Source organism: Nematolebias whitei, chromosome 22, assembly GCF_014905685.2.
Source record: "Nematolebias whitei isolate Nwh7 chromosome 22, NemWhi1, whole genome shotgun sequence".
In the NCBI taxonomy this organism is placed as follows: Eukaryota; Metazoa; Chordata; class Actinopteri; order Cyprinodontiformes; family Rivulidae; genus Nematolebias; species Nematolebias whitei.
The window spans coordinates 26,571,247-26,582,740 of NC_056519.1; the positions used below are offsets into that span (position 1 = coordinate 26,571,247).

At 41.6% G+C, this 11,494-nt stretch overlaps 1 protein-coding gene across 1 annotated transcript in view; it reads right to left on the bottom strand.

Moving 5' to 3' along the window:
- LOC119428567 (laminin subunit beta-1) overlaps positions 1 to 11,494 on the bottom strand; it is a 200,423-nt gene that overhangs the window by 66,523 nt on the left and 122,406 nt on the right. Inside the window, exons 21-25 of the mRNA XM_037696250.1 lie at positions 3,805 to 4,174; positions 3,552 to 3,736; positions 2,527 to 2,768; positions 1,219 to 1,428; positions 998 to 1,142 (exon numbers count right to left, since the gene is read on the bottom strand). Of these exons, the coding sequence (XP_037552178.1) occupies positions 998 to 1,142; positions 1,219 to 1,428; positions 2,527 to 2,768; positions 3,552 to 3,736; positions 3,805 to 4,174 (1,152 nt within the window). The remainder of the gene's footprint in view (positions 1 to 997; positions 1,143 to 1,218; positions 1,429 to 2,526; positions 2,769 to 3,551; positions 3,737 to 3,804; positions 4,175 to 11,494) is intronic.

Consider the following 11,494-nt stretch of genomic DNA (forward strand, 5'->3'; position numbering starts at 1 on the left):
TACATATCCATGGGTCCTCCCCCTGAAAAGCTCTGATTCTGTCAAGCTCCCCCCCCCCCACACACACACACAGAAACTTCAATGTCCGACTCGAACTCTTCTCAGCTGACTTCAGCCCTGCGTGTTGTTCTGCTCCAACCTTTAGTACCACTTCAATTCTCTGTTGTCCAGCTAAGGACAATCCATCCATCCATATATTTTAGATAATGAATTGGACGGTCTTTTCGACATTTTGATCACTTTTATTTTGATTAATTTTGAAACGTGCAATGTGAATAATACACATCAAACATTTCACTCATATTTTTTATTTATTTTTTACTGTAAACTTTTTTATTTATTATCTTTGACAAGTCTGCAGGAGTTCTGACACATTAGCAGTTGTGCGCATTCCGCAGAGCTGTCTGGAGATGCTCCTGTGCATAAAACGTGCACTGTCTGCAGAGCACACAGCTGATCGAGGTGAAGCTGACACCCCACCCACGTCAAAAATTCCAGTACATACAATGAGTGGTTAGTGCTACGTTTGTGCTGCTTTGGTTGCTGAGACACAGCTGAAGGTGGATGGAGACGCTTCATCACCATGGGACATGCGGTCAGCGTTTCTGCTGGAAGCAGCGTGTGAGCGAGCTGGTGCGCCTGCTGCAGCAGTAACATCCACACAGACATGGACAACATCTCCTGTCGTTGTATTTTTAATAAATAATCAAAATAAAAATGCGCAATGACTTTGGACTTTTATGAGCCGAGATATGAGCTGACGGATCTGAATGAACTGTTGCCGGAACGCACACGGTGAAAATGAGGGAGTTCCTGGATCTTGTTCCGGCAGGATCCAGCTCAAATTAACCACGGTCTAGAACTGTATAGCTCTATAATGCTACAACTATAGCTCTCTAACTTTTATTGGGATAAATTTTGACATGGTTGTAGCTGAGAGTCTTTCTCATCTCAGACTCCTACTTGCTCGGAGCTCCTGGAGTTCCTGGAGACTTACGAGTTAGAAAATCTTTGATCTGTCTGATGAGGCTTCGCAGCTCCTCGTTGCTCTGATTGACTTTGTGTTTGGTCCTGTTGGTCTTCATCAGGACGTTCCCAGCACTCAGTTTTGCCTGGTCAGCTTGTCTCTTCACCTCTGACACCTGAGGACAAATGAAACCTGAGAACAGTTCTCACAGTCCTCCTGAAGTCCAGCCGCAGACCAGGACCCAGACTCACCATCTTAGCAAGTTTTTCCACCTCTGCCATGGCGCTAACAATTTCTTGTTCAGACTTCTGAGCCTTCATCAGGACACTGCTGGCTGTCGATACGGCACCATCACATCCTTCCCCCCCACATCTGCTCTGACCCTCAGAGTCCACACAGCCCAGACCCCCACAGGATGAAGACCAGCATGAGTTCTGACCAAGTATTGGACTGCCACAGGTCTACATGAACAAGGACAGGAAGGAAGAATAAACTTGAAGACTTCACAGTAAATATATAGAATGTGTCCAAACTCAAGTACCAGAACCATGAACCTACAGTTTGTTTACCCACAATGCACCTGCTGCTGAGGGGCGGCTGTGGCTGAGTGGTTAGAGCAGTCGTCCTCCAATGCAAGAGTTGGGGAGTCGAAATCCACCAGCACTCACATGCTGAAGTGTCCCTGGGCAAGACACTGAACCCCTGATAGCCTCTGATGTGTGTCCCATCAGTGTATGAATGTGATAAAGCTCTGATTATTCTCTTTAGAATGATTTGTTCAATTAGCTTTGTAGAGATCTAGTAGAGTGTTGTATGAATGGGTAAATGAGACACAGATTGTAGTGTAAAGCGCTTTGAGTATCTTGAAATAAGATTGAAAGGCGCTATATAAGTACAGTCCATTTACTATTTACCATATAATCTAAAGTCAAAACTGTAAAACTTGTAAATGGTTGAATGGTACACAAGCTGGTCTATGTATTACAGTCCCATCCAACCATCACTCACTCTCTCTCTCTCTCTCTCTCTCTCTCTCTCTCTCTCTCACACACACACACACACACACACACACACACACACACACACACACACCTAGGGACAATTTAGAGTTACCAGTCAGTCTAACATGCATGTGTTTGGTCTGTGGGAGGAAACTGGAGTACCTGGAGAAAACACACATGCACAGAGAGAACATGCAAACTCCACCCAGAAAGGCCCCCCGGATGGGATTTGATCTAGCGACCTTCTTGCTGAGAGGCGACAGTTCTATTAACTGCACCACCGTGCCACCAGAACAAAAATCATATGTTTTAAAAGTACAGCGGCTGGACTTGGAAAAAGTGAAACCTTTATAACTTCAGAAACAAAGTGTGGTTATTGTTAAAAGTTTATGAAATAAAGCACACCTTGGTGCAGGGTGTGCATACAGCTGAGGTCTCTATATATGTTCAGTGCACATGTGCACACTGGTTCATTTTGTGCCCAACTAGTATAAAATGACAATCAGTGGATAAACAGCGGGGGTATGGTTGGGCAAAGACATGATTTAAAGATCCCACCTTATGTCTGATCACAGACAAGTCCAACGTCTGCAGCTCTCCTGCCAGGGTGTCCAGTTTCTGAGCATGCTCAGAGTGTCTCTTCAGAAACTCCTCTGTGGTCTGGTTCAGTTTGTCCTCTGTGAGGTGCCGTAGAGCAGCAGAGGTCTCCACCGGGCTGCCAGTGTCGATGGTTGACGCATTGGCTCGAGCTTCAGCCGCCTGAGACAGCTGGAGGTACTTGGTGACGCTGTCTGTGGCCCCTGGTGACAAAAAAGGAGGATGACCACTCTTATTTTTTCAAACTGAACCAGTATTTAGACGGTGTTGCCACTTGGCCTGGTTTTTGTAAGGGACCAGATCAGAGGGGCAGTGTGGAGACTGGATCCACTCTTTGTTGGTCAGCCATGACCTGGACTGAAGCGACAACGAGCACAGAGGGGATCGTTTTATCTCTTCTTTAGAAAGGAAATGTTTGTTTTCTGGAGGAACGTCATTTAGAAATCAGTAACAGTGAAGAATTAAACAATATGCCACTAGTGCTGTGATGACATCACCCCTCATAAATAATCAAACTCAACATTTGTGAAAAATACCTGCTCAAACCTTTGATTTTTGGGAAGACTGAACTGTACTGGAACCTTTAATACTGCCATAATATTGAGCGCTTGTAAACTTATATTTGTTCAGCATGTTGAACTTTACTGTTATGATTATAAAAAGTATCCATGAGCAGCCTCTGGTTATTTAAAAATGGTTTAAATTTTGGAATAATAATTTAAAAAAGTTAGTTTAAATCAGAGATGACAGTTTTCAGATGCACCTGCAGGGGGCGACACAGCCTGACCTGGTTTGAGCCTTTAACATACACAAAAAAAACACAAGTAAAAATTAATAAAACAATGAAAAGCTCAGAATTATGGATCTGTTTTGAAAACCGTCAATAATAAACATAATGTGTTCACAAACATGATCTTTAGTGTAGAAGATATTACCAGGATAAAAATAATTATTGCATCTCAAACTTAGATTTTTGACTTTTTTACCTCTGATGTCAGAGTTCTTAATGAACTCGACTTGATCCAGCAGCTCCTTGATGGTCCGCTCCAGTTTCTGGGCATCGGATGTCATGGAGTCCATTTTGGTTTTCACTGCAGAATCCTGTTTGTCCGCTACAACCAGAGTCTCCTCGGTGTTGTTCAAGGTCAGAGTCAAAGCTGCCATCAAGTCACTAAAACACAAGGAAAAGGTCAGAGGCTTTGTTGACATGGAGTGTTTTCATCAAACTAAAGTTCTCACCTGGCCTGTTGAAGGAGGTTTTGGATCTCGCTCAGTGGTTGTGAGGCTGGGTTTTGGTCCAGGATGACTTGGAGATCAGCGGCGCTCTTCTCCATGCTCTGAATGGACCTTCTGTACAGTCCGTTGACACCACTGGCTTTAATGGCGTTGACCTTATTGACCAGTCGATGTGTCTGATTGGTCAGTTGACCGATGACATTGTCCCATTCTGCGAAACACTGGTGGCATCGATGGCAGTCTGGGAATGTTCCAGAGAACCCGCGGGCGCAGATATCACACCGTGGTCCCGACACGCCCTCAGTGCAGACACAGTGACCACTGACTTTGTTACACTGCTGCTCCGAGACCCCGCGGGGGTCACAGTCACATGCTGCGAAGACAACACAGTTCATCAATCAGTTCTGTGAACTACCACCAAACTATCAACTAGCAGTTTAATGCCCCTTTTCCACCGTCACGGCGCGGGTCTGATATTTCCGGGTTGAAGCGCGTTTGAGGTCTTTCCACTGTTCCAGAAACCGGCTCGCCTCGCTAAATTCTGGCCCGGCTTCTCAAGGGTTCCGAGCGAGCCGCGCCGTGACCGTCAGAAACACTGTCGGTCATTGATTGGCCGGGGGGAGGAGTCTGTGGAGTCTTTCCAAACAACCCGATCCACCATTTTTTTTCTCTACCGCTTGCCATTAGCATAACACGAGAAGCGTATCTTTTAGTATTTTGAAGCTATACAACAACAATAATATCAAAGCCGTGGTCAAATGCAGAAGTGCAGGTGTTGTTGTGCTTGGTGGCCGACGAAAACAGTCAAAGCAAGCTAGATGGAGGATTGGAGGGTGGTTTGGACACGACTACTGCTCTACTTGAATCATTTATAGAAGATGGTGAGTGTTTTCTAACTTTAAACATATTTTAAATTACTCATCCCATCGGTTCTGAACATATTTTTAACTAACAAAAGAGGCTGATGCCATAATAGTACAACGTCGGTGCTACGATGCTAAGCTAATTTGCATAAACGCTAACTGTCCTCCGGTCCCGTTTCTCACTGTATTTTATCCAGAACGTATTTCAGCGCGTGATGGTTCATCTCTAAACTCCACATTAAACCCTCCAAGCCTCCCGGCTTCTGCTCCTGCTCCATCAGAGGAGTCTGCACCTGACAGGTCTCCATCACAGCCCAGCTGCACCTCACAGAGCAGCACAACGCTGCAGCTTCTGTGCTCGGTAAGATGCAACATGTTCCACATCACTTTATTTGTGCCGATAAGGACTTGATTTATTTTATTTTTAAAGTAAAAAACTAAAATGTTGAATAAATACTGAATTGGGATGAAATTATGTACACAGGGTCCCAGTTACAGACAACAAAATGTAAAAGAAAAACAGTAATAAGATCTAAGATATGAATTAAGAAAAATATCAACTAAAAAACATCTACTAATAAAACACTAAGCACTAATAGCAGTAAACAATCAAAACAATACGTCAAACAGCAACATGAACTTGAGTTTGTGCAGCCTTATGAATATATAACACTGTGAAGAATCACATCATGTTGCTGCTGATCAGTTTCATGTTGCTGCTGATCAGTTTCATGTTGCTGCTGATCTGTTTCATGTTGCTGCTGATCTGTTTCATGTTGCTGTGTTCATTCGTGCTCATCTGTTCACACAGACTCATGTCCGTGCTGCTGTTCGGCGTATTGTGTTTAATGTTTTTATGCTATTAGAGCTTATCATATTTTTAGTTGATGTTTTTATTAGTTCATATCTTAGATCTTATTACTGTTTTTCTTTTATATTTTATTGTTGGATGTAACTGGGACCCTGTGTACATAATTTTGATCCACCACATGTACCACATGTGGTGCGAATGACAAAGAATATCTGCATCTGTATAATACTTTCTGATTCATATATCCATTATTATCATTTTCATTATTTTTAAATCTATTTATTTTTAATTTTCTTATTTGATCAGTTTATTATTATTAATATATCTATTATAGCTGTTAGCAGCACCTTTCTTTGTTTCATGCATTTATTCAAAAACAGTATGTAGCTTGAATTAACCACTTTTTCTTCTTTCTAGTGAAGAGAAAGAGAAAAGAGTCCAGTAAAGAAAAGTCTTATTTCATCACTGAATGAACATGAAGAACTGAACCGGACACAGCAGGAACAACACTTGTGTCTTCTTCTGGATGAAGCCCGTGAGACAAGGGACAGACAATCATTAGTTGGACGCAGTAGTTTTTATTTTTGTACATTTTTCACTTCTTACTTTTCATATTAAACAATTTTTTTCTTAAGTGGTGTCCTTGAACATTAAATTTCCTAAACAAATTTTACAATGTTAAGTGCAGATAGTGTTTGTTTAAATTCATACTGGAAGTTGAGAAAAATTTCCAATTGCATTTGATCTTTAATGAATCCTAAGAAAAGATTACTAGAATCTGCTCAACTGTTATTATGTTATAATTTTTTGGTTCTAGGATGAAGTGACACAAAAACAGTAAAAAATTCAGAAAGGACAGTTATCAATTATCAGTCATCAGTTATCTTTTAGCAGTTATCGTTTATCGTCCGTACAACTGTGGCCCGAGAGATTCAGCTGAAAGTCCTGGTGCACCTTTTATTTGAACCTGCAGAGATTTGAACAGCTGATCTGAAGCAAACAGGCAGTTCACCTGAACTGACCACTCCTGCTGTGTTTTATGGTCTCCTCCTTCACCATCCATCCATCTGTCCATCCATCCATCCATCCATCCATCCATCCATCCATCCATCCATCCATCCATCCATCCATCCATCCTCTTCTGCTTCAGGGTTGTGGGAGCAGCATCTTCACCAGGGAGGCACAGACATCAACATCCACCTCTTCGACTCTTCTAGGACCCCATGGTGTTTTCAGACCAACTGACTATTTATTAATTAATATCCTGATGCTGCTCAATAATCCAGGTAGAAAAATCTAAAAAGTTAAGTCTGGTCCTCTGGACATTCACAAAACAAACAATACAGTTTATAATAAATAAACTAAATGTTTTTTGTTAGTTTTGTTTTTTGAATGTCCAGAGGACCAGACTTAACTTTTTTAGATTAATAAGTAATAAATTTATGTTTTAATTTAATGAAAGACAAATCTTTAAAATTCAAGGACAAAATTTAATCTAATTGTTTTCAAGTCTGTATCTTATTGTAAAAGCAGTTTCAAAGATTACAGCACAGTGTGAAGTTTTGCAATTTTAACATGAACCTTGTGCATATCTGCAAATAATAAAAGTGAAGATATTTTTAATACATCTTTATTGTAAAAATCTATACTAAAATGAAAAACACATGGGTTTAAAGCAGCAGGGAAGGCAGTAAGGTAGGATTATGAATCAGGTCTAAAGTTACAGCTCATGAGGTACTCCATTAGAGCATAACATCGCTTCCACAACGTCGTGTGACAAAACCTTCAGGGTGTTCTTCTTCTAATACGTTTAGTGGTGGCTAGTAAATAGCTTAAGGGAGCACTTCCGCCACCAGGTGGTAAGACGAGTTGGATTCTAGTCCCCGCCTACAGAGCCGGTCCAGAAATGTACATGGAAACACAACAGACCCGAACCGATCTGAACCAACCCGAACTGATCTGATCTGCTCTGTGACGGTGGAAAAGGGGCATTAGACTCATTTAAACCAGGAGTAAAGGACCGGCATCTGCAGTATTGAGGATGTTGTGCCAGTCCATTGTGGTGAAGAGGGAGCTGAGCTGTAAGACAAAGCTCTCTGTTTACTGGTCAGTCTACGCTCTGTTGGATATTATTTTTAACTAGACTGGTTCTGGGGTTTTGATCTGCTCAAAGACGGGGTCAGGTCCCGTCTTTAACAATTCCTACCCTCACCTCTGGTCATGAACTCTGAGTAGTGACTGAAAGAATGAGATCGTGGATACAGGAGGTTGAAATTAGTTTCCTCTGCAGGGTAGCTGGACTCTCCCTTAGAGACAGGGTGAGGAGTTCAGTTATCAAGAGAGACTCTGAGTAGAACCACTGCTCCTCCACATCGAGAGGAGCCAGTTGAGGTGGTTCGAGCATCTCTGGCAAGGATGATCCCTGGGCGCCTCCCTAGAGAGGTGCTTTGGGCATGTCCAACTGGGAGGAGACCCCGGGGAAGACCCAGGACACGCTGGAGAGACTATGTTTCTTGGTTGGCCTGGAAAAACTTTGGGGTCCTCTCAGAAGAGCTGGAAGAGGTGGCTGTGGAAAGAGATGTCTGGACATCCCTGCTCAAGCTGCTGCTCCGAGACCTGACTTTGGAACAAGTGGAAGATGATGGGTGGATGAATGGATGGATGGATGGATGGATGGATGGATGGATGGATGGATGAATGGATGGATGGATGGATGGCGTAAAGGATGCATGCACCATTTTTAGGATCAGATCTGACCACAAATAACCAACAAAACACAGTCCAAGTAGATTTTTGTAAACTGGAAATCTGCTTCAGACTTCAACACTTTGTCTCCACAGTGCTTTACAAAAGTACTCAACATTTCTGGTATTCTTTCTATTTTGCTGCTCTATGACCTGGAGTTGAACTTAATTTTAATTTGATCCAAAGCTATAGGTCCATAAAAAGACTTCAGATTAGTAAAGCTTATATGAGGAACAACTGTTTGTCATTCTTAAAAATATAAAATCAAAAAATTGTGTGTGTGTGTGTTTGCACAAATATTCATCCTTGAAATCTCAGTTGTTTGTGTCACCACCTTTGGTCTGTTCAGGTCCATGTCCATGATCATGGTCCGTCTGACCTGATCTGTGGTGTCTCCATTCTTCATGAGCACAAAGCTGTAGCTCCTGCAGGTTGGATGGTGCTGCTTGTGTCCAACAGTGTTTAAATCGAACCACAGATTCTCAGTTGAACTGCGGTCTGGGTTTCATTGGGACATTTTGGGACATTGAACTGGTCTTCTATCAAACAGTGGTTCCTTCAACAGGGTGTTTGAGGTTATTGTCCTGCTGGAAGGTGGACCTCTGTCCTAGTCCTACATTTCTGTTAAGTTTCTCTCAGGTTCTCTGTATTTCACTTCATCTATCTTTCTGTTCTCTGACCAGTTCCCTGTCCCCGCTGATGAAGAACATCCCCAAAGTGAGATGTTGCCACCACCATGTTCCACTGTGGGACTGGTGTTCTCAGCATGATGGTAGATCTGCCTCAGACATGGTGGTGTCTTTTATGGACTGATAGTTTGGTGTAATCTCCTTTTAGTTCTTAATAATACAATAATTCTTCTTAATGAGAAGAATTCTTAATAAAGAGTTCTTAATAAAAATATTGCTGTACCATTACAAAAAGACATACGGTTGTGATGTTAATGGTTAAAATAGCACAAAGTATGTGACGTTTGAGTACAAACAGGAAATCAGTGAATTTGGATTCAGCATAAAATAATGAAAACATTTAGTTTTCTCCTAAACACGATGACTTTTCATTTGTCAATTCAAATATCTTGTTTATCTGTTTAGTTCGAGCTCACAACATGTTAGCTTTACTTTACAGAGAAAGAATTTAAAAATGTTTGGATCCTCGAGGGTTTGCATATCAAACATCTGCTTCACATCTGGTCTGAATTAAACAGAGCTTTTCTTTAGCTGCAGAAACTGAAGCAGACTTCTTTGATGGTTCAAAAAGTCAGAATTCCTTAAACCCAGAAAAACAAAATAGTGAGATTTTAGGACTGATCGTCTCCTTTCACACACTTCCTGTCACCCCATCCTTTACTTTTACATTATAATTTAACGTGTAGCTTTTGGCTAATCCTTTGTATGCTCTTTTTTTTTATTGTGCCACCCATCTTTGTTTTATCTTTCCTGACTTCAATCCCCCCCCATCAGCCAGATCTGAACTCACACAAACATCTGGGTCCAAGTGGCGCCTCAGATCACGGTCGGCTCTTGTTTCCATGGAGACGGAATAGCTGAGGCTCGATGAACATCTGGATTTGATTGGATTGCACCAATAGGAGCGTTATGAGTTGAAATGTTCCCACGATGCAGCTGTGCTCTGTAGACTTCATTCAGTGTTTCCTGACTGATGCTGTTTTAACGACACTTCCCTTTTTTTCTTGTCCATACATTTTATGCAGAAAAACTTCCTCCGCTTAGTTTAATTTGTGCTACTTTAGTCATTCCTATAAAATGTTCAGCTGAGTCAGCAGATGGATGCTATGACTTTTGGTTTTTGTAACTTTTATACTTTTCAAAAATATTTAACTGAACCTAGAAATAATTGTTTCAATAAAAATGCACTAAAATCTCTTGAACTGCTTCTAAACGATGGTCTCCTTGGTTTGATTCAGCATATTTGTTGTCTAGTCTTAATAAGCTAATTTTGGCTTAAGTTACTAGCTACTAGTAACTACTTAAGCTACTTTAGTGCTCTTTAAATTGGTTGACTTTGAATCAGCACAAAAAAAAAGAAACCGTCCAGATGACCTGACTGAACCTTGGTGGATTTTATACCTGGATTATTGATCATGACCTTTGATGCTACTTTTAACTTGTTTTTTAATACATTTTACTAGCTCTTAGCTATTGTTAGCTTATAGCTACATTTCTTATGAGGCTTTTAGCTTGCCTTAGATACTTTTAGCTGTTATGTGTTTTTCTGTTATTTATTTAGCTTCTTGAATTTATCTTTTAGTTTCATTCCCTTTGTGGTTTTTATTTTGATGTCTTTTGGGATCTCTGCATTTGAGTTCTGCTTCTTGTGTTGCGGCACAGTGGCACAGTTAATAGAGCTGCCACCTCTCAGCGAGAAGGTCGTTGGATCGAATCCCGGCCAGGGGTCTTTCTGGGTGGAGTTTGCATGTTCTCTCTGTGTTGTGTGGGTTTTCTACAGGTACTCCAGTTTCCTCCCACAGACTAAAAACATGCATGTTAGGGTGCATTCACACCAGCCCTGTTTAGTCCGCTTTAATCGAACTCTAGCTCGTTTTCCTAGAAAGTCCGGCTCGTTTGGGGAGGTGTGAACGCGCCATCGAACTCTGTCACGGAAGAAAAAGGCGAACTCTGGCCCGGGCTAAAACCTAGGTCTCTGTCCGGTAGAAGCGAACTCCAGCGCGGTTCGAGTACAGTGTGAATGTAAACAGACGGAGCCCCGCTCCGCAGGACAAACCAACACACATTGCTCTGACCTTATATGGAGCCGTCAGCTGCCTTGTGTGGAAAACAATATTCTCCATGGTCTTCTGTCTCATCTTCTGCTCATGCTAAGTCCATTTTTGAAAAATGACAATATATAACTCTTAAAACTGCTAAAACTTGATGCCACTTCATTTTTATTTTTATTTACAGAAGAAGAAGACGTGTCTTCAGAGGTTTTTGTGTCGTTTCTTTCAGTAGTTCTTGGTGCAGCGCCCCCACAGGCGAGCGGGGGAATAGGTTGGTTCAACAGGTTGACTCGACAGCACAGTGCAGTGTGAATGCAAACGCACCAGCTCAAATGTAAACAAAATGTCATGAATATTGGTCCCGAACCGAACCGAATCTACTGGACTATCTGGTGTGAAAACGACCTTAGACTGAATATCCTGATACATGCTCAATAATCCAGGTAGAAAAATCCAAAAAAGTTCAATCTGGTCCTCTGGACATTCAAAAAAAAAAAAAAAAAAAACAAAGCAAAAAAATGTAGAAACGTTTCG